The sequence below is a fragment of the Euprymna scolopes genome, chromosome 4, assembly GCF_053919585.1.
Source record: "Euprymna scolopes isolate OS-2025 chromosome 4, ASM5391958v1, whole genome shotgun sequence".
NCBI classification, from domain to species: domain Eukaryota; kingdom Metazoa; phylum Mollusca; class Cephalopoda; order Sepiida; family Sepiolidae; genus Euprymna; species Euprymna scolopes.
In genome coordinates, this window is record NC_136485.1 from 87,631,655 (window position 1) to 87,655,951 (window position 24,297).

Sequence of the window (24,297 nt, forward strand, 5' to 3'; positions counted from 1 at the left end):
TTTTAATATAAAAAAAATCATAAAATTAATTTTTAGGAAATTTACTAAGTCAAGCATAATTATTTAATGAAACTATTTTTACAAAATTAGAGCAGGTGTGAAAGTTATTTTAATTAAATATTGTTATTGCATTTTATGAGTGTTTTTTGACTTATGTTTTATTTGGGGTTCTTTAAATATATAGTTTATCTAACTGGAGGAATTCGTATGCTTGTCTAAATTTAATGTTCATGGAAACCGTGATTTTCTCTTGAATTAGGATTAAGAACTTTGCTTATGTATACCAAATAAATGTCTCTTTTGTATGTTTTCAACTATACTTTTATGTGTTTCAGTGTTAATTTTATTTTACTGTATAGTCCATAGGATCGTGTTGAATTGTAATCTATTTAAGCTGATGCTGCTCTAGAACAGAATCACGTGAACTATTTTTTTAACTCTCAATGATCGTATTTCTACTACAGCATTTTAAAAAAATGTTACAAATTCCTAAATTGGAGGCTTCCTGCAGATTGGTTGATGCCGATTTTCTGTGGTTTAAAACAGATATTAATTTGCAATATTATCATTATTTATTATTACAGTAAATATTATTTATTATTACAGTAAATGCTCTTTTTTGTTTCTCGCATGCTACTTTAATGACACAAAAAGCATAATAAAATAAACTTTTGTTCTAGGATTGAGTTATGTCTGAAAAAGAATTCTGTTTAAATTATTATAATTAGCCATAATTAATTGATTTAATTCTTTTTGGAATGTCGTTATATGTGTATCTGTCCACATCACAAGCATGTATGTAAATTACATGACAAAATAAGTCTTTTTATTCCCATATTAAAACAAAACTTCTGTATAAAAATAATGATAATATAGAACTACAGAAACTTATTAGTTATATAAGAAAGATGCCTTAAAAAATATGTCGTAGTTTATAAATTTTTAAATGAAAGCAAAGTAGAACAAATAGTGGGAGTTGTTGTGACCCAACGGGTCACGGATATATTTAGTTTGTTTATAGATTTGTCCATGAAGAAATTGATGATTACATTATTTCATATTTTCATCTTAGTTCTGTAGTTCTGATTATTTTGTTCTTTCATTTGTTCTCCACGAATATTACGCCATAACTTTTCAGATAAGTGACTGCTTTCCCCTGACTAATAATACCTGTCACTTTGTCTGGTGGTAGATTTTTGGTGCTTTATAAGCTGTACGGTCACCTTCGTTGGGTTAGCTTTTCCAATTTTTTTTTTTAACACGTGATATATATAATAAATTTCATCTCGGCTGATTCCAGTTTGTATTATTTGAACTACTTTGTTCATCTTAGTTGTTATTTTCACAGTTGATGAAACCTCCACCCTTCAGTTTTATTTTTTCGAATTTCGATATCTTTGTGTCAAACTCAGGAATCTATACTGAGTTTAGAACTGAACACTTTTAGTCCACAGGGGTAGATTGTTCTTGCTCCATTAGTTATGATCGAGTAGAAGTGTTTATTGGTTACTACATTATCCTTAGTTATTATATCTTCAACCGCCGAAAGACTAGCACTTAGAACTGATTATTAATCAATATCTTTATCAGTTACATAAGAAACAAGATAAGAATAGTAGTCTTTGAATAGTACAATTTATTAAACCTCCTCTAGAAAATTCTGAAACCTGATTCCATTGTGTACAATAATATCCATTAGGCCAACAATGGTCACATCACTTGGCTTTAGAAAATGAAATGAGTTCTATTTATCTTAGTTGCAATATTATTTAAATCTAGTATTATTTGAATTTATAAGATAGATTGGTGAATGTTGTCATTCCATGTCGTTTTAAGCATTTGCTAACCATCATTCAATGTATTCACCTTTTAGTGTTTTGTTTATCATTCGTTATTACTTGCTTCAGTAAATTTCTTCAATTAATATACACACTCGTTGTTCTCTTTCTTCAAAAGCTGTCACTCTATTTCAAGTTTCGGTATTTACCTTTGTATAATGTATTCCTTTTTTTTTTTTTTTTTTTTGATTTAGTGCAAGAATTTTCAGTATTTAATTTTTTCGGTTCTTTCTGCACACACATTATGCATTTTGCCATCAATTTGGTTGGTTTGGCAAGTCTGTGTGTTTTGGATTTATCCAGTTCTGAAATGCTATACCTATTGTAAATTCATCGAACATATGTTGCTATTTTATACATTTTTCGTTTGCTCCAACTTTCAAGTTCACTTCAAAACATTTTAGATAAGGATTTATAACTTGCTATGGTTGTTATTTTCACTACGTTGCAGCTGATATAATCTTCATGATGCCATGGATAAATGTGTTGATTAACAATCAGGTTGTGCGGCAATCTAATGGTGGTTGAAGGTATAATTCTCACTACAGGCAATAATAATAACCCGGTCACTGTCTGATATAATAAGAACGATATTACATCTTCGCTCAGAAATCTGCACAGGCGTGGGTAAAGGAGTCCACCAGCGGAAATACGCCACCCAGCTCATTCCCATCAAATGAAAACCTATGAGGGTAAATCTCTAATACAATAATACCAAGCTGTATTCGGCTGATGACACTTATATTCCCTGAGTAGTGACTGGAAGTGTTATAATAAAAGCATGCAAATCAATGACGGAGGAAAATAAAAAGGAGAACACAGATTCAAAGATAAAAATATATTTTATATGTATATATTCTTCCTTTGAAGCTTTTATTTCTTCATAACAATCAATCAAGTAACGGGAAGAGAAAAAAGAAAGAAACAAAGAAATGAATAATAGAAATCATGATAATGATGAGAAATGAGTCACTCAAAGTTCTTGATTATGGTATGTAATGTTGAGATGCAAAGTTCTTGTGGCTGTAAAAAGAAATATTAGTCACTATGTAGGCTGATTCACGACACTTATAAAGTCATTCAAACTTTAAATTACAATTTAAGAAGAAAAGAACAATCCATCAAGTTATTTAAACAACTGATAAAAACATCCCAATCAAACGAAGATGATAGATACTTTCTTCAATTTTTTCCCTGATTTCATATACAAATGAGTAAAGTGCTCAAATGTTCAATTTTTTTTTTTTAATTCAATTTTCACCCCAAACAAGGCACAGTGCCACTTTGAAGCAGGGGGCTACTATCAGGGACTTAATTAGCGGGGTCATTATGAAGGGAGATGAGTAGAAAGATGTTTGTTAACATTACACTTGAACTTCTGCATATCATTGCAGTTGGGAAAGCAGAATCCCGGAAGGGAGTTCCAAAGACCCGCAGTTCTGGGGAAGAAACTATTGGAGTAAAAGGCTTTCTTGCACCTAGGGATCTCTACTGTAAAGGGATGAGACTTAGTAGCTTGACGGGTTTGTCGGGGGTAGTTACGTCGGGGAGGTACAAGTGTTTGCAGTTCGTCAGAGCATTCACCATTGAAGTATTTGTAGAACAGGCAGAGGGATGCAACATCTCGTCGATGGGACAGAGGCTGAAGCCTAGATGACAGTTCAGGACCTATCAGGTTGGCGACTCTCTTTTGAACCCTGTCCAGGAGCGAGAGACAAGAAGCAGATGCACCAGCCCAGATGTGACAACAGTACTCCATACATGGGCGAATGGTTGCCTTATAGAGGTATAGGATACTGTCAGGCGTAAGTAGTTTTCTAGCACGGTAGAGGGAGCCAACCTTCTTTGCAGCAGCCTTGGCAATGCTCTCAATGTATCTATTCCAGTTCATATTCCCTGTAAACGTTAGGCCGAGGAGTTTAAAAGAAGTACTTTCAGGTAATGTGTTCTTGGCCATTGCTATTGGTGGTAGAGAAGGTTTCTTGTAGTTATTGAAGGAAACAAGCTTAGTCTTAGCAGCATTGAATGTGACCTGAAATTCATAACAACATGATGTCCTCTTTGTATGTGTTTGATGCGTGATGCTCAAATAATATTGCTTTGTCTTCCTTGAATATGTCGGATTCACGATGTTCAAATAAAGGAACGTCACAATATACCCTTGTGGATTAAATAAAGTGTTCAGTCTGAAATTTTGTTCACATTCTAGTGTTCAACATAAAAATTCATGGCTTAAAAATTATAATTGAAGACGGTCGAATCTTACATTGATCATAACTAGGGCTGTGACAAAAGAATATTCTTATCATTGTTTTGACTCGAGTATATATCCGACAGAATTAGACACAGTTAATCAATCGAGAATCACATCACTCTATCTAAAAACATAAGATATTAACTGATATATACTCGAGAGTCAAAATAATGAAAAGAATATTCTCTTGTCATAGCCCTAGTCATAACATTGTGAAAATAATAAAAGGATTATATTAGTTATTCAAATATTTATTAGTACAAACATGAGCCTTTCTCAATAATAAATGACGACTATAGAGATGTTGATAGTTGTGCATCCTGTATCACAGATGCAGAAAAATTTAAAATGGTGCATTAAATTTTATCCATGCATCCCAAAGAGGCAAGTCAGTTTTTTCATACAAAAATAAAACATTGCAATTCACACAGAGAACACATCAAAGGTGTACGTTTTCTTTTACTGTTTTTTCTTTATTTTTTCTTATTCCTCCACCATTTCAAACTCATATAAGCACAGTCACCTGAACTACCTGTAGCAGTTACAAAGAACTACTTTCTCTTGGGAATCAATGCCCCCCCCCTCGGAATTCTTCAGCCATAGGTAATCAATTAGCTAACAGGCGCATTGATTCATCCGCCCCCTAAAGTCTTGAGGGAATGTCAGTCAGTCAAGACCGGACGTTCAGCTTAGTAACACCTATCCTCTCTCATCCCCTGTGCACCAGACATCTTGACCTAGTATCGAGGGCCTCCACTGGCTACAACTGCTAACTTGGGACGACACAAGAAATATCCTAACTGACCGACACCGAAAGAACTTTCTATTCCTTCTTCCTCTATCTCAGTCCGACCTTCAACTTCTGCTGCAAATAAACACCCTTTTACATTGTGACTGTTGAAAAGAAGTTTGTTGTTCATTTTGTGCTGTGTTCATTACTTAGTAGGTACAAACAAGTACCTTACTTAATACCTACTATTTTTATTTTGTAACAAGGATCAGTCAAACTTAAAACAAAATTTCCCAGAAACTTATAAAAATCAAGTTCCAGGTCTGACTACAATCACTGCTATTGGTTACTTTGGGCAAGATGTGAACATTTGTAGGATGATGGAGTACGTTCTGTTACTATTGGCTTTGTTACAATCTAGGAAAATGGATGAATTTAAGATCATCTCCTATTTCTTTCGTAGTATGACAGTTTCAGTGTTGACACATCAGTTATTATATATTCCAAAAAGTCACAAGAAATAATGCAATTTGTTTAATGAACGTTGCTATCATCATTACATATTCAATAGCTGGTGAAACATGACTATATATGAGGTGCCTTCAATAAATTTCAGGACTTTTTCGTATGGGCACTTGTTTTGATAATACACACATGAAACTCTAGTGTTTATTCAAAGTAATCTCCTCCAGCTGCAATACACTTGTACCAACAACTTCTGGTAGTCCTTTTGTGTGAGCATGTCAATGACTCAAGTCGCAGCCTCTTTCAGCGCCTCAATTGTCTCATAACATCCTCTAAGGTTTTCCTTGAGCTTAAGAAATAACCATAAGTCATAGCGAGCAAGGTCTGGACTATACCAAGGGTCAGATAGTCTGTGACAAGGATGGAGTTGTAGACTGGTACATTGTTCTGGTGGAAATGCTATTGACCCAATTTGAATAGTGCTGAATTTTTACCTAAACATCTTTAAAGCCTCAGCATAGTTTTCCTTACTGTCTGTCAATTGGGAACCCAGTGCATGTAGATAATGCTCATGCTGTCAAAAAGAAAAGGATCATAAGTTTCTGGGTGGATTTGCTCTGGCCTTCTTGGGTTTATGAGAGTCAGTATGCTTTGACTGGGAACTACGTTACTTGGTCTCTGGGTCATAGCAGTATATCCAGCTTTCATCGCAGGTCACCAGAGCATCAAAAACTGCGAGATCTGAATAGATCAGCTCGACCATCTCCCTGTTGTTAAGATAATGTCTTTTTTCTGATCTTCTCTGAGCACCCTTGGGACAAACTTTGCGCATATCTTCCACATCTTCAGTTCCTTGTGAATAATTGTGTGTAAAGATTCCACTCTTCCACCCTGATATAAAACTGTGCACTTATTGTCTCTATAGACATACGACGGTCCTTATTCATAAAATTCTTTATTTAGTCAATCAACTCTGGTGTTTTAACTTCCTTACTCCTTGCACACCCCTCATCATCCCTCACAGGCTCCCTACCTTCCTTAAATCTTTTATGCCACTCAAAACCTGATGCTCAATTCATGCAAGATAGTCCAAAAGCAGTTGGAAGCATTCCATACGTTTCTGTAGCATTTTCCAAATTTAAAACAGAATTTTATTGCATACTAGCAGTTCAGCCCGGTTTTGCTCGGGCCTTATGCACTGTTCATAACTTTATCTGCATATATATATATATATATATATATAATTAAAAGTTTGACTCATGTCCAGGTAACCTACATCAAAAATTTCAAGTGTTTAAACCCAAAATTGGCGGAGAAGTGAAGAGTTTGGTAGAGTCTGTAAAGGTCAACTCTTTCAACTTTGACCTCTTGGTAGCCAAGTTTTCATTCAAAAACTGATTAAAAAGCATGCTGCATGTCTTAATACCCTTTATGTAAAAATTCAAGTGTTTAGACCCAAAATTGGCTGACTAGTTTGCTAGAGACTGCATAGGTCAAATCTTTTAAACTTTTACGCCTTGGCAACCAAATTTTCGGCCAAAACCTGATTAAAAAGATTGCTCTATGTTTGAATACACTTTATGTGAAATTTCAAATATTTAGACCAAATATTGGCTGAGTAATTTTGTAGAGACAGCAGAGGTCAATTTTTTAAAACTTTGACCCCAATTTTGACCCCCTTATCATTCATTGTCTTGGGCTCAAATCAAGTTATAAAGTTTGATCCATGTCCAAGTAACTTACATCTAAAATTTCAAATGTTTAGACCCAAAATTGGCGCAAGAGTTGGTAGAGATTTCAAAAGTCAAATCGTTGAACTTTGACCCCTTGACAGCCAAATTTCTGGCCGAAAAACGATTAAAAAGACTTTCCCAAATCTCAATACTCCTTATGTCAAATATCTAGTCTGTAGACTGAAAATTGGCAGAGTACTTTGGTAGGGAAATGTACATGCACAGACAATTTCACTTTTATAGATATATAGATTGCTCTTCTAAAGTTTCCTCACATACATATTGCATTTTTGTAAATTGTTAAAATTAGGCTTTAGTAGGGTGCATTTCAAATTCCCACTGTAGCTGTTCATTTGAACCTAAAATGATAAAAATTATTCAGTCATCTCATAAGATGTATATCAAAGAGTCTACAACAATTTTAAATGCCTGTAAAAAAAAAAAAATCTAGATACTTATTTAAGGCACCTCGTATATTTTACATTAATGTCACTTGAATTCATACAGGTGATGTGGATTCATTGTCGCATCTATTATTTCTTTTATGGAGGGTGTCTGCAGAACAAAACATTTTGTTGACTTGGTTACATTGAAAGACGGAATCAAACTGTTTTGGTTAGTAGATATAGAACAGTTCAAGTAACAGGGACAAAGCCCCCCCCCCCAAAAAAAAAACAAACAAACAAAAAAAAAGCATCGGGGTTAATGATAAGAGTGAAGTTGAGAAAAAGAAAATATACATACAGATCTGGCCAGAGATAGATTAGGTTTTATAGTTTATTTCTAAAAGCTGTCCCAAACTTGTCAGTAGATAAAACAGATTTTAAAATGATTGTTGTAACTAAAGTATTAGAAACTAATAAGTATTGAAAAGTTTTACTCAGCAAAAGATACCAGATGAACAGAGTACTATAGCAAGTCTTGTGAGATTGTATTAGTTCTTGTTCTTTTCATAGTAAAATCATGGTTTACTTCTTCCTATTTTGGTATTCTATGACGTGTGTGTACCCCACAAGTGGTGAAAACTTTGTCTCAGTTCCCTTCTTTTGAATCACAGATATGATTATTTTGTGCCATGTTTTATTCCTTTTGTCCCCTGATGCTACTAGACCTGGCTCTCTAACGATACAATCTTCCCAACTTAAAATGCACTAAATATTGATGTTATTTTTTTCTTTCTCTTTGCAAAATTCAATTATGCTTTGCAAAAGTCAAAAACAAAAATAACAATTTTTCTCCACAAAACCACCAAACCAAACATCATGAATAAATATTTAAGATATAAAGAACTTAAAGCATATAATCTTTTTAAAAAATGCTGGATTCAGCATTAAATAACCAAAAAAAGAGTTGATATCCCATGAAACAACCAAACTTTGAAAGATATCAACTTTTATTAAAATCACTGGGTTTGGCATTAAATAACCCCAAGCGGGTTAATATGCCATAAATCAATACAACTAAACATCCTTTTGTCCAATAGTCAGCAAATATTAATGTTGATCTATCTGTCTTTTTGAGAGTGAACAGTTATTGTCTGTTTACCAATCTTTTGATTCCATTAGTTAATTTAAGTTTTTTCAATATCAAAAGAGGCCTGCTGTTAAGTTGTCTAAATTTGTCTGGTGTTGTGTCTATATAAATTATAGACAAAAACGAAGCCTTTCTGTTTAAGTGGCTAATGACCATTTATATTGTGATTTGCTCTCTGCAATGGTGCTAATGACAAAGTTAAAATTTTTGTTGGTAGTTTATTTCATTTTTAATTTATTTATCAAATTCACTCTAGCAAGAGGACATAACCACATTGTGCATAGAATTAGCCTGTTAAATTTTAATCACCGAATAAAGTTAATTTTGTTGGAACCAAAATACAAATAGGAAATATTATGACTTGTTATTTTAACATTAAAGTTTTTTTTCTTATGTTATTTTGCTTGATTGGAGGATTGATATATTTAATTATTAATTTCATATTTAAAACCAGCATGATTTTGGCCTTGTGCCAAACTTAGCTATGCAGTGATGCATGCTTTTTTTTATTCTATATAATCGCTTAACCATCTGTTTCAAGATGGCCTAACAGCAGCAAGTTCAATCTTATATGTAATTATTCTCTCTTTATAGTTCAACTTTAATTGTTCTCTTTGGAAATAATTCTGTCTTGCAGGATGGATGGGGGGGGGGACAAAAATAAAAATAAAAGACGACACATGCCCTGCATTTGCACCAAGAATTGCAATAAACGTTTAAGAATTTAATTAAATTTTCCAACATGAAAAATTGCCAACATTTAATTAAAAATATCTGAATTCATTTCCATCAAGAGAGAAAGAGAAACATTTGTTTTGCTTTTTATAAACTGTTGTTGAATCCTATTTAGCTCAGTATTTAATTGGTCAATGGATATTAGCATATTAGCACAATTTTTCCAAACCATCGTTTCAATCTAAGAAATGATGAAAAGAAAAAAAGTTATACAACAGTTCAAGTGGTGAAACTAAAGTGAGGGTGTCGTTTTAATGGAATCCAACACATGAATCATATTAAAATTATATGTTGAGGAATTAATGGTTGGATTTAGGGTAGCATTTTAGTAAATTATGATTCCTGAAAAAGTTGGTCTATTATATATGATAGAAAGAAAAGTTATAATTCTCTAAAAAGTCAGAAACTACACAAGCTATTTGGCTAGAAGCATACATATGGCAGTATATGTTCTGGTGCTACACTTCATTCTCTCTCTGACTTTGATCAGGAGAGGAGAAATCCCTTTAGGCAGTTTCACTTTCCAATTCAGAGTGCCCCTTTTTGGGGAGCTGGATTTTCCTCAATTTAAAAATTGACCTGGTGCGTAACTTTGCCTTGGCTGGGAGGCAAGTAAATAACTATTTACAAACCTTACATTATTGGATTCAGTTTAACCCCAACTTGGTTATGGCCAAAAAGATAATATTCATTCCCATTGACAACCAAATTAGTGAAGAGGGGAATAAAAATATGTTTTATTTCTACTGGTATTGGTTTCATAAAAAGTATTGAAATAAGGTTTAAAAAATTAACCAATTATCTTTCTTTTATTTATGTAGAACAAATTGAGAGAGCGGAGAACTAAGCAAAAATATTGTAACAGCAACAACGGGGAAGGGAGCAAAATTCAAGGATCGATGAAGATGTATATTTTTATTTGCATAGCTTTTTATTTGTTAGCAAGCGTACATTCTCCAACGTAAAAACTAAAACAAAAGTACTCATACTTATAAGTACTTTTTCAAAAGGAAACCCACCATAAAAATGAAATATCAATGATGATTTTAATTGGATGAATGAAGAGAATCCACGTGCTTACCTCTTTTTGCCTTCCTACCCTCAGCGACAGGGTCAGTCTCGCATGCTAATCAGTTGAAAAAAGGTTGAATTCGCGTCAGACACTGTTTTTACGGTCTGAAACGCTTTTCACACTTTCTATTGGAAGTGGGCGGTGCGAGAAGCAAAGATTTACTCTAAAAATTATACCGATTGAAACACAATCTCTTATATCTACAGATATTATGACATTTTTATTTTAACTCTTCTATTTTGTTAGCCATGTTTTGTGGTAATATATCAGATAGTCTTGCTAGTCTAAAATAATTCAATCAGTACTGAATATCTAGTCATGTTCACTTAATATATAAAATCGAGGTTAATTTAATACTTTAATCCTGCCAACAATATTATTACTGAAAAATAATCTATCTATTTATCTATAAAAGTGAAATTGTCCGTGTGTGTGTGTGTGTGTGTATGTACATTTCCCTACCAAACTACTCTGTCAATTTTCAGTCTACAGACTCGATATCTGACATAAGGAGTATTGAGATTTGGGGAAATCTTTTCAATCGGTTTTCGGCCAGAAATTTGGCTGTCAAGGGGTCAAAGTTCAACGATTTGACCCTTGAAAACTCCACCAAACTCCTCTGCACATTTTGGGTCTAAACACTTGGAATTTTAGATGTAAATTACTTGGACATGAATCAAAAGTTTTAACCTGATTTGATCCCAAAACAATAAATGCTAAGGGGTCAAAATCGGGGTCAAAGTTAAAAAAATTAACCACTGCTTTCTCTTCCAAATTACTCAGCCAATTTTTGGTCTAAACAATCAAAATTTTACATAAAGTGTATTCAGACATAGGGTAAACTTTTTAATCAGGTTTTGGCCGAAAATTTGCCAAGGAGTTGAAGTTCAAGAGAGTTTACTTTACGGTCTCTAGCAAACTATTCAGCCAATTTTGGGTCTAAACATTTGAAATTTTACACAAAGGGTATTCAGACATGCAGCAAGCTTTTTAATCAGTTTGGAGGCAAAAATGTGGTTGATAAGAGGTCAAAGTTGAAAGAATTGATCTTTGCAGACTCTGCCAAACTCCTCCGCCAATTTTTTGGTCTAAACACTTGAAATTTTTGATGTAGGTTACCTGGACATGAGTCAAACTTTTTAATATATGTATATAAATTTATGAACAGAACGTAGGATTGAACTAAACATACTTTAAATATAATTTTACAATCTTATGAAACTGTTTGCCATAAATTATTTGAAGGAGAAAAATCTGACAGTAAATTTGAAATTTTTGTTAATTTATATTCAGTTGTTTTGAGTTTAAATTTTTATGTCCAGTTTCTTTAATGATTTTTACTTGCCAAACTCCCAGAGAAAATTTATGCTATTAATAAGCACACTCAAACTATAATAATCATTAAATTAAACAAATAAACAAAAAAACTACTTTACATATTTTCATTTATCCACATTGAGTTAATATGAATAAATATTTAAAAAGTTTAATGTGTGTTCTTTTCAAAGAACTTCTTGATCTATTTAAGAAAAATCAAAGTTAAAGTAGGAAATATTCAATTTTTGAGTAATCCAATTAGTTAATTGAACTAAAATCAGAATTTTAAAAATCAGTATTCATTGAATATATATATATATATATATATATATATATTATAGGTTTACTTAATGACCCGGAATATCAGCTTTGATCTTCAGTAAAGTCATACCAAAAACTTTTTAAAAATGTTATTTTGCTGAACACACAGCAATATAAGGTTAGGATAAAGGGTAAGTGGAGGAAATCTAGGGGAGAAAATGCCTACATCAAGGTAGTAGTTTATTAAAAGGGAGACTTTTTAAATTAAATTTTCACCCCAAACAAGGCGCAGTGCCACTTTGAAGTAGGGGGCTACTATCGGGGGACATAAGTTGCAGGGACATTATAAAGGGAGATGAGCAGCAGGACGTCTGTTATAATTACTCTTGAACTTCTGCATGTCAGTACAGTTGGAAAAGCACAATTCCGGAAGGGAGTTCCAAAATCTATCAGTTCTGGGGAATTGGTTGCTCTTGACGATGTAAATGTTTAAGTTATTCTTATACACAGCAAATAATGAAATAAGCCTATTAGGGATGATTTCATGTTCATTTTACTTGCTGGCATGTGTTGGACGGCTTTTAGAAATTAACTTCCAAATAACATATCTCAGGCCAGGTCTGTATTTCTCTCTCTTTCTTTCATATTGGTCATTATTAGTTCCTTCTATGTTTTGCTTAACTTTCCTCTATATGCTCACTCTGCTGCCTCAATTGTTCTACACGTATTAACTCAACCTTTTTTTTCAAAGTGGACATACCAACATGCTTCTCCTTATGTTCTCCAGATTTCATCTTCCTCTGAACTCATCAGAACTAAGCTTGACTTTAAGACTCACATCTATCGTTTCTTACTATGCCACACATGAAATCAACCCTCAATTTTTTCTTTTTTTATTTATGTTCACCCCTAACAAGGCATATCGCCACTTGGACATAACAGGCTACTATTTCGGACCATGCCTAGGAAAGATTAACAAGATGTTGGTAAAGTTACATTTCAACTTCTGCATATCAGTACAGTCGGGGAAGCAGGTAGCAGGAAGGGAATTCTAAAGTCTAGCTGTTCGAGGGAAGAAACTATTAGTGTAGAAAGCTTTTTAACATTTAAGAACCTCAACAGCGAAGGGGTGGGATTATGTTGCTAAGCAGGTTTATGGGGGATGTATACATCGAGGGAGTACACGTGCAATGAGTTCATCAGAGCACATTACATTAACATATTTTTAAAACAGACACAGAGATGCAACATTGTGGTGATGGGACAGGGGTTGGAGCTTAGTTGACAAAGTGGGGCCTATTATAACTTTTTTATGGACCTTATCCAAGAGGGAGAGGCTAGTGATAGATGCACCAGCCTAAATGTGGCAACAATACTCCATGCATGGTCGAATGGTAGTCTTGTAGAGGTACAGAATACTCTCAGATGTGAGTAAGTTTCTAGCTCGATAGAGGGGACCCACCTTCTTTGCAGCAGCCTTTGCAATATACTCAATGTATTTGTTCCAGCTCATATTGTCTGCAAATGTTAGGCCGAGAAGTTTGAAGATTGATCACATTTCACTTCCATACATGATCACACTATGTATGTGTGTCTGATGGTTCATACTGTACTGGTCAGTAGTGACAAAATTTCTCTAAACATACTCCATCCATTCCTAATTTATACTATCACAGCTTGGATGAAAATTTATTTATGAGAGATTCTATTTGATTTTAGATGCATGGAGAAATAAACGAAAATTCTTCTCAGTGGTGACAAAGAGTTAAGATTTTGCTGTAACTGTTGTATAAGAATCAGATATTGAAGCACACTTGAGCATCTTCTATGGAAACAGTGGTAGAGTAGAGAAAGACTAACAACTTTCTATGGGAAAGAGACTGTAGAGAACAGAAGAGATCATTTTCCCACTAGATGGCAAAGTCCATTGTTTATTTTTCAAGGCAAGGGTGTTCCGAGCAACATTTCCTAGATGTGGCAGCAGTTGCAGTACTCCATCATTGAATGATTTGATATAGGTGGAGGATTGATTCATAAGTCACATATTTTCTGAAGTGGTAGAATGATCCAACCATTTTCTCAGTCCCATAAGCAATAGATTGGAGAGTGAATATAATAAATATGATGGCATTCTGGTTCCTCTCCACAAGAATATTATTGATTGAAATATTCCATCAATATTGGCGGATATAATAGCATGAGAGAGAAAGAGAGAGAGATTGAAAGATACACTGAAAGCCTAAAACTTAAGCATATTACCAACTGCAACAACAAACAACTGTTCATTAAGACGACTTACTAGATTAAATTACTAAATAACTGTAGTCAATACCATTCAGCTACTTCAATGAAATGTATTCCTTTTCGGATCATATCAGATTTGTGTTCCATTTTAGATCTAGAGTGAAATTCGGTTCTAAGAGCTCATCAAAACAAGGTGCCATTTATTCACACTGAAACAAAACAAAGATTTGAGTGTTGGTGGTGAAAGGAGAGAACCTTGGGTTTTGAAGTAATAATTTTTTTTTACTTATTGCATCACTACATTACCACCACAACATGCTCCAGATGAGAATCTACACAAGATATCCTTTCAAGTTTTGATCCTGCATGACCCTAGCCAGTTTGGAATAAAAATTAATTGGCTATGGATTAAATTGCGGCAAATCTGAAATATTTGAATTTTCAAATGAGAGTTGTGTCCATATTATACCCCACAAAATCCACTGAATATACTCAAATGTAACTTATGCCTATTATTAACATTTCATAAGAATCGCAAGTATCTGAAAGGTATAAATACAGGTTTTTGTTTGTGAAGTTTTAACACTAGGTATTGCACATCAATTTAGAAATATTTCCAAAATTTCAGTTTATTTAGAGTACTTAAAGGTTTTAACAGGTGAGCACAACGTTCCATTAAAAAATTCAAGTTCGTATTAAAATATTTATCTATAAATATATAAACGCGATTCACTGAAACCCACTTTTTTATAATCCCTTCGTTTTAGATGGATTAACAACCTTCGCTACCTCTTCCTCCAATGAGATTCTATTTTGGGGGACACTTATTTCTCTCTCACTTTATCTTCCTTTCTCTTTTACTGGTCTATCTTTCTCTTCTCCTAAGCATCGATGTAGGAAAGAGGAAGTAAAATTCTTTTGTTTAATCAAAGAATGACCTTAAGTCTCTTTTCCTAACGCACTTGGAGTCTTTCTCTTACTAACGTCAATGTTTTTTATTATTTTATTATTTCTTGGACTAAACATATTTTTAATGTTTTAACATTTTTCACACAAAAAAAATTAATTTTGATGCATAAAATAAACCTTGAACATTCTTTTTATACAAAAAGTTCATTTTATGAAGTTAAAATATATCCATTAATGTTTTTAGCATGAAAAAAAAGTATTGTGGATTAATAACTCCTCCTCCTTAATCTCCTTCCTTAAAAATAAAAAATAAAAAATAATGAGTTACCATCTTTTGGAGTCAATTATGTAAAAACACACTAAACCACTTAGCAGAACGAAAAAGAAACAAACGATTGTAGAATCTGGAGTGGGAGATGAGTTTTCTATATAAATTGATCATAAAATGATCAGTCATTTCCGGACAATTCTAGCGTTTTAGGGCAGTTAATTATTTTTCTTTTTGGCTATTGGAAAAAAATTCTGAGCATTTTGTTTTTAGTCTTTTTTTTTTTTTTTTTGCAATTACATGTGATTTTACAAGATTTAAAAAAATATTTTGTCAAGTTTTATGAGAAGGGAATTTAAGGGGGCATGGCCCATACAAGGAGAATTGGTGGTGGTAGAAAATAGGTTATGTAGATCTATCAGGTTAGGAAATTCATCACGATTTCAAACATTTTAGTTTTTTTTTAAAATTTTTTTTTTTTATTACATTTTCACCCCAAACAAGGCACATTGCCACTTTGGTGTAGGGGGCTACTATCAGGGGAAACATCTACTGGGGTACTATGTAGGGATTAGGGCAGCGAGATGTTGGTTCACGTTGCACTTGAACTTCTGCATGTCAGTACAGTTGGGGAAGCAGTGACCTGGAATGGAATTCCAAAGTCTAGCTGTTCTGGGGAAGAAACTACTGGAGTAGAAAGATCTTTTACATCTAGGGATCTCTACAGTGTGGGGGTGGGATTTTGCAGCTTGTCGGGTCTGTCAAGGGTGTTCACGTCGTGGGGGCACAAGTGCTTGCAGTTCTTCAGAGCATTCACCATTATAATACTTGTAGAACAGGCAGAGGGATGCAACGTTTCGACGATGGGACAGAGGCTGAAGTTTAGATGCCAGTTTAGGGCCTATCAGATTTGCGACTCTCTTTTGAACCCTGTCAAGGAGCGAAAGACTAGTAGCCGATGCACCGGCCCAAACATGACAGCAATACTCCATACATGGGCGAATAGTGGCCTTATAGAGGTACAGGATACTTTCGGGTGTTAGAAGTTTTCTAGCACGGTAGAGAGAGCCCACCTTCCTTGCAGCGGCCCTGGCAATGCCCTCGATGTAATTGTTCCAACTCATGTTTCCTGTGAACGTTAGGCCAAGGAGCTTGAGAGACGTACTCTCAGATAAAGAGTCGTTGGCCATTGCTATAGGTGGTAGAGAAGGTTTCTTGTAATTATTGAATGAAACCAGTTTTGTCTTGGTGGCATTGAACGTTACCATCCATTTTTGTCCCCATTCCACTACTGATTGGAGGTCATCCTCTAGTGTTTCTGCCATTACTTTAGATATATGTTCATTTGTTTTCCTGTCGTGCCTGCTATAGAGTGTGGTGTCATCAGCATATATACCCATCTCAGAGGCAATTTTGTCGGGGAGGTCATTTATGAATATCAGGAACAGCAGAGGTCCAAGGATAGATCCCTGGGGCACTCCCGCATTTATATCATATTGTTTAGATGTACGACCGTCGAGGACAACCTGGATTTTTCTCTTATCTAAGAAGGATTTAATTATGTTAAGTATTCTACCAGTGATACCGTAAGATCTAATCTTCCTGAGGAGACCCTCATGCCATACCCTGTCAAAAGCCTTAGATATATCTAGAGCTACCGCTCTGCCCTCTCCCGCTTTGTCCAGTGAATGGTATATGCGTTCAGAGATTACAGTGAGGATGTCTGCCGTGGAACGGGCTTGTCTAAATCCATATTGATGGTCGGTCAGAAGTTTAGCATCTGTAAGGTGCTGAACTAGAGCATGGTTAATTAAGGTCTCAAATATTTTGGCAAAAAGTGGGAGGAGGCTAATAGGGCGATAATTTAATGGGTCAGTTCTTTCGCCAGAATTCTTGAATACTGGTACTACAGAAGCAGTTTTCCAACAGCTCGGAAAGCAAGATTCATTAAGGCATTTGTTGTAGAGTTTGGAGAGAACTGGAGCTACTTCGGCTGAGCACTTTTTTAATAGCACAGCTGGGATGAGGTCGGGTCCACATGCTTTGGAAGTGTCAAGGTTTTTTATGATAGCATGCACCTGAGCAGGGGTGATTTTCAGATCGTCTAGCGTGGCGTCTGTCCGCATAGGAAATTGAGGTAGGGGGTGATTTAGAGGGTCCAGTGTGGAGTTTGCAGCAAATCGACTGGCAAGCATGTTAGCCTTCTCGGTTGCTGAGCAAAGAACCTCGTGATTGTTAGTTAGTGGGGGAATTGTTGATTGCCCATTATTTACTACACTGTTGTAGATTTTCCAGAAGTCATGAGTTCCTAGTTTTTGTGCTTCGATGCGTTTTTTAGTGGTTTCAGTAAATTCCCTCTTAGCTGTCGCTATTTCTTTCTTAACGTTACTTCTAGCTTCTATGTACTTCTGTCTGTTTGAACTGGACTTATGTCGGTTAAACCTGCGGAATGCATGCTGCCTTTGAGCAATGGCAGATGCGCAAGTAGAAGTAAACCATTGGGGAGAGTGGGGCTTGCTATAGAATTTCCGCATGGGAACATGCGCTTCGATTGCAGTTTTGAACCATTCAGTGGTCTCGGTTGCACACTGTTCAGCAGGAAGAGAAAAAATATTTCCCCATGGGGCATCTCTGATAAGATCTCTGATAGCTTCCCAGTCAGCCTTTTTATAATGTCTTGTTGTTTTGAGCACTGGCTCTTCAGTTTTGGTTCTAGAGTTTAGGGCGATTTCAACCATTATCACCGCATGATCAGCGTTCCCAAGTGGGCTGTCGGCTTTCGTTACACAATCATCAGGAACTGTGGTCAAAAACAGATCTAATAGTGATGCGTGTTGTTCTTCCTGATCAGGGAAGCGGGTTGGCCACTCACATTCCAGCTTTGATAAGATGTTGGTTTATTGCTAATTGCCTGATCTGCCCCTATTGGTAATGCTAATGGGAATTCTAAGGTATTTTGTTTGGAGCCAAAGGGTATTGCTTTTAATGCACTGGCTTTTTATCCCCTACTTTTTAACCTTGTGTCATGTCCTCTTGCAATGGGAAATACCATGTTTTATTCCTATAAGTTATAAGTATGCCATTTTATACACTTGTATTTATGATTTGAATTTCATTATTAGTTATTGCGATCTTATCTGTGTCTATATGTACATCTCATTTTTTTTTAACAAACATCATTTCATTCTAATTATCATTGAACATTCTCTCCACATACTGCACTATACGAGCGATCATGTATTAATCGTGCACGCTTCCGCCATTTCTTCTAAACAAAAACAAACATATACAGAGCTTTAAAACACTAGTTTCTCTGCATTGCCTCTTCAAATCCACTGAGTTTATAGAATTATGTTCAAAAGCTGATGCATTCTTAAATGTTTGGAATAAATGTTGGTGATCGCTGAGCTTTTGTCGAGTTTAATGTTACTTCAATTGTTATGTCACTTGTTAAAACTGAGTGAAGTCCATCGAATGATGAGTTTTGACTCATTTTATTTTAATTGACTGCTAATTCCTTTCTGAACTGGATTCACTCCTGCATTTCATCTGCTTTCAAATTTCAAATGTGTAAATCAAAAATTAGCCGATTAATTTTTATTTTATTGCGACTATTATCCTCATCTTTTCTTAGTTGTTTCACGACGTTTCAGCCAACTATTCAGGTGTTAACCTCGATGGGATAGGAATTCCGAATCTCCTAACTGCATCCACTGAAACTACTGCCTTTCTGTAGTTGTTGTCATCTCACCACATTTTGGCCAAGTAAGCCTCTGGCCGGCTTTGGGTAGGATTGAAACCGCTATCTTCAGATAATTGTCACCTGTGACCATAGAGATTCAACATCTCTATCAACTGCACCACGGGCCTCGAAGGGCGATCAAGGTTGAATTTTTTGGTCTTATAAATTCATGTTTATTTATTATCATGGTCGGGTCCGTACCGAATGGTATACATATTATTTAGTTGGAATTCAACTAAAAAAAGATGAGGATAATAAAAATTAATAAATAATACTCATCTCAATAATGAGTTCCAATTAGATAATATAAAAGTTAGCCTGTCTATTAGTGATAGGACGATTCCAATATTTTTCTTGCTTCCGATGCAATTACTGATTCTGTTCTAAATTTCTGATACCAATACAATGATCAATTACAATTCAGACTTAAAAAGTTTCTAGATATGCATAGTTGTTTTTTTTTATTTTAGGAGGGGTGGCGGATTACTGCAAAAAGCACATGAAATTTGTGCATATATTTTCTCAAATGTACGAATACAGTTATGAAGGGAATGATCTGTAGATTTTTGTTTTACTGGTGGTTAAAACTAAATAAATATTTATCATTTCATGATTAATACAAACTATAGAAAATTAAGTTTTAACCAGAAAGAACCAAATAAAAACAATAAAAAGAATCGGTTTTGGCATCAGAAAGCAGACACAAATTTTTCAGCTTACAATTTTGATATTTCAAAAGTTTTAGTTTTTCAATTTCCAATTTTGATTAATCATCAATATATCTATTGTTGTCAAATTATTTTCAGGCTACTTGATAGAAATAACTGTAATGATAATTTTTGAATGTTTCTAAAGCAACTGATTATTTTCTTTACTTTTTCAGGTTCTCGATGACTGGAAATATATTGCGATGGTTCTTGACCGTCTCCTTTTGTACATATTCTTGGCTGTAACATTTGGTGGTACTGTAGGTATCTTAATGAACGCACCACACATATTTGAATATGTCGACCAGGATGCCATCATTGCTGCTATAATGAGGGAAAATAATGGCGGTGCATGAGCGTCTCTAAAGTTTGTTAAAAGAGCAGTCCTATTTTGTGTTGGCACATGTGTTGCTGTTTTTTCCCTCCTTTAAACACAGCGATAAAATTAATAAGAAAACAACTTTTGCTGTTTGTATTTCGGAGAAAGGTTGCTTTTGTTGGACATACTTTTTTGGACTCCCAGTGTCCAATTTTAAACCATGGGGTCCTCCTATATTGTGTGGACATGTTTGTATGCGTGCGTGACCACAGTTTTATGAATCATGCTGTGAGCGAGGAATGAATATGTGACTAGATATAAATCTGTGCGTGCGTGTGTGAGAGAGAGAGAGAGAGATATTAATCTGGATGTAAACCTGGTTGTACCTTTCTTACATAACATGTACAGCCTAGAACTGGAGAAAATATAAAGATTGTAGCCGGGATGGGGGTAGGTGTTACTTTTTTTTTTAATTAATGGAAAATATGCCAAATGGGAAAAAAGGAACAAAAGTATTTTAAAATATCCAAACAAAATCCATTTAAACCAATAAGGTGGCAGTGATGTGGGTGGGATGATATTAAAATCAGATTTAGTTTGTTCAGTTTAACTAGAAAATTTGAAAAACTTATCAGCAACAATAAATGATTAAAAATAATAATGAAGGGAAAAATGCCCACAATAATCATAACTCCTGGGTTTTTAATCATCTGTTACAGCAAAGGATTTTTATCTGCTTCTTAACCTTTATATAATGACATACAAATGAGAAAAATCTTATATATATATATATATATATATATATATATATATATATATATATATATATAAGGTATAAACATTTTACATATACAAACATTTTTGGCTACACATTTGCAGACATATTTCCGTCCTTGCTTAAAACCATATCGGGCCACTGTTTTAAGGTTTTTCAAAAATGGCCTGAGGAGCTCTGGTTGCTTTCCAGTTAGGATCAAAATATGTCTGCAACTGTGCAGTAAAAAAAAGCTTTGTGTACATAAAAGTTTTGTATTTAATATACAGCTGTATTTATTAGCGAGCACTTTTTCTATAAACACTGTAAGAGTTCATCAGATTATAACTTGTTGGACATATATGTACACATATATATACAGATTCAAACATTTTTCCAAGTTTACAAATTGAATAATTCTGTAAACTTAAAGCAAGTATAAATATTAATATTTATAGGACAATCCTAACCTGATGAAAAAGCTTAATATTCGAGATAGAGCATTGATATAGGAAATTGAATTTAAATTCCGTAAGTTAGAATTTACAGCAAATTTATGATTTGACAAAGAATACAAAATGAAAACTTAAAAATTTTCCTTAATTTATGGAGTTTCAAGGAATGGCTCTTATCCCCCGAGGAAAGTAGTTGGCAAAATGATATTTGTAGGCAGGCTTTAAATTTTGCTGGTTGCACATTAATTGAAAACTACAGATTATGAAAGACGTCGTATTTGTATGAAAGTTAATAATAATACAGACATGTATAGGCTAAAAGGGTGTTCTATAGAAAGTTCAGGCTCATTAAAGAAATAATAAGGAAAATTTTAAAGTTTTCAACTTATATTCAATGTCGAATAATAAATTTGTTGTAAATTCTAATTTACAGAGTTAAAATTCAATGTCTTATATAAAAAGCTGCCACCAAATCCTGAAGGAAGTTTAGCCCGGTTACAGTTCATTTTTCAAGCAATCTATGAAAAATGTTTCAAGTCAAGAGAACCCATTGCTCTCCAAATTGACTTCCCTAGTTTATAGGGATCCTTATTTATTAACGAGTGGAAAGGGCAACTTGTGCAGCAAACTTAAGCTTCTTAAGATTACAGTGGAAAAAGAATAAAAATACAACACAAAAAAAAAAAACACAATCGCAATTCAGCAAAAAAACAAAAACAAAAAAACAAAGCAAAGCAAACACAAAGCACCTCATAGAGATTCAAAAAAGAAATAATTGATTCTTATTTGATTTTCATTGCTGGCAGGAGGTGGTAGGTGGATGCAATTTAATAATCGAAGAAAACAGATTTGTTAACATTGAAACTATAAGGCAATAAAAAAAGAAGAAAAAAAAAGCAACATTTACTGAATAATTAACCAAAACTAATTTGTTTCCTTTCTTCCATAACAGAACTTTGCTTTTATTCATTTTTTTAAAAATTATTTTTTGTTCAAAATATTTTGAGTTTTGGATTAAAAAAACATTAAAAAAATTTAAAAAAAAAAACTGATAATATAGAAATTGGACTAAAACAAAAAATATTTAAATATTTCAAAATCTTAATATTAAAATGTTAATAATGATTATAATAACTGATTATAACAACGTTTTTTTCCTTTCTTTTTTTGGTCATGAATTTTTTAAGTAAAAAAGAAAAACAACAACAAAAAGAACACACACAAAAAAGACTCTAAAAAAAGTTTGTTTTAACTGCTAATAAAAAAAAGTGGTTACCATAGTAACATTTTTGAACAACCCATGAAAAGCTCATAGCTATGTTCCTTGGCCCTCATTCCACCCTTTTCTTTCTTTGGTATTATTATTATTATTATTATTATTATTATTATTATTATTATTATTATTATTATTTCTATTATTATTATTATTATTATTATTATTATTATTATTATTATTATTCTGTAAAAATTTCCCATTCCCTCCTCCCACCAAGGACTTTTGGAATTCTGTGTTTCCTGTTTTTGTTGTTGGTTGGGTTAGGGCTTAATAAGATTTTTTTTTTACTCATGACTGATTTGTTATCATTTTCCTAATCCAACATTGAAAACAAGTATTAACCAACTCACTTCACACTACTACTACTGCTACTACTACCACTACTACTACTACTACTACTACTACTACATCAATCACTATTATTATCTACTAATATTATAGTAATTTGATATAATTTACTAATAAATAGATCCATAACCTGGACTACTTGTTGGCTAAGATTCATCCCTGCTCCAAATATATGTTATCTATATTTTTCTTTCTGTATTTTGTTGCTTAACATCCTGTGTTTATTGATTTAAACTATTTTAATGTCATTTCTCCAATTAGTTCAAAGAGTTTCAAGACTTTTCCTGAACTTGGTTGCTTTTGTGTTTGACACAAATGCGATTTTTTTTGTTTTGAATCATAACTGATAGAAAAATAAGATTCATAATTAATAAACATGTTTGTTAAATTTGAAAGTCATATGAAAGATGACATTTGTATTGTTTGTGTTCACCGCTTGGTTGTTGCATTTAAAACATTTCATCTTATATCATCCGTCCTTCGTCAGGTGCATCTTTTCGAATATTGGAATCTTTGTTGAATTCAGAAACCTGTACATAATTTCAAAAAACTTCTGTCCGGTCATGATCTATAATGTGAACGGTTCAAATTTTGTTCAGGTTTCCAAGTTTGTGTTTAAGCTTCACAATTGTGTAAAAATGTACCTGAAGAAGATCAGAGATTATATTGGACAAAACGTTATAAATATAACAACCAAGTAAAAAAAAAAAATAGTCGGAATTATTTTTGCCAGTTATTATGATTACTATTATTACTATTATTGATTATTTATTCATAATAATAACAAAATATTATTTATTAATAATAATAAAAATATTATTAATAATAATAAAAATATTATTAATAATAATAAAAAGTATCATTTATTATTAATAGTAAAAAAGTATTATTTATTGATCATAATAAAAATTATTAATAATGATAATAAAAAATTATTATTAATAATAATAAAATTATTATTTATCAATAATAATAATAATAATAATAATAATAGAATTATTATTTATTAAAAATAATAATAAATTATTATTTTTTAACAATAATAACAAATCATTATTTATTAATAATGGTAAAAAATTATTTTTTAACAATAATAAAAAATTATTATTTATTGTGCCAGTGACTGAAGATAAAAGGCTTAAATTTGTTTTTAGTGTCATTATATACTTTTTTTCAAGATGGATTCCATCATCAATATTGTAGATTAATATATTTCAGTTGGTGGTATAACAAGAAATGCTTTTTAAATGTTTGCTTATAAGTTGATCAAGTCTCCCCCATCCGGTGAATGAGTATACACAGCTCCTCCCACCAAAATAATCATGATTTTATAGAAA

General features: G+C 33.3%; 1 protein-coding gene across 2 annotated transcripts in view; it reads left to right on the forward strand.

Moving 5' to 3' along the window:
* Window positions 1–23,359, forward strand: part of LOC145268737 (acetylcholine receptor subunit beta-like 1) — a 637,640-nt gene extending 614,281 nt beyond the window's left edge. For both annotated transcript variants that reach the window (XM_080124330.1, XM_080124321.1), the window contains exon 6: window positions 19,985–23,359. In XM_080124330.1, the coding sequence (XP_079980456.1) occupies window positions 19,985–20,164 (180 nt within the window). In that variant the 3' untranslated portion in view covers window positions 20,165–23,359. The remainder of the gene's footprint in view (window positions 1–19,984) is intronic.
* The last annotated feature ends 938 nt before the right edge of the window (window positions 23,360–24,297 follow it).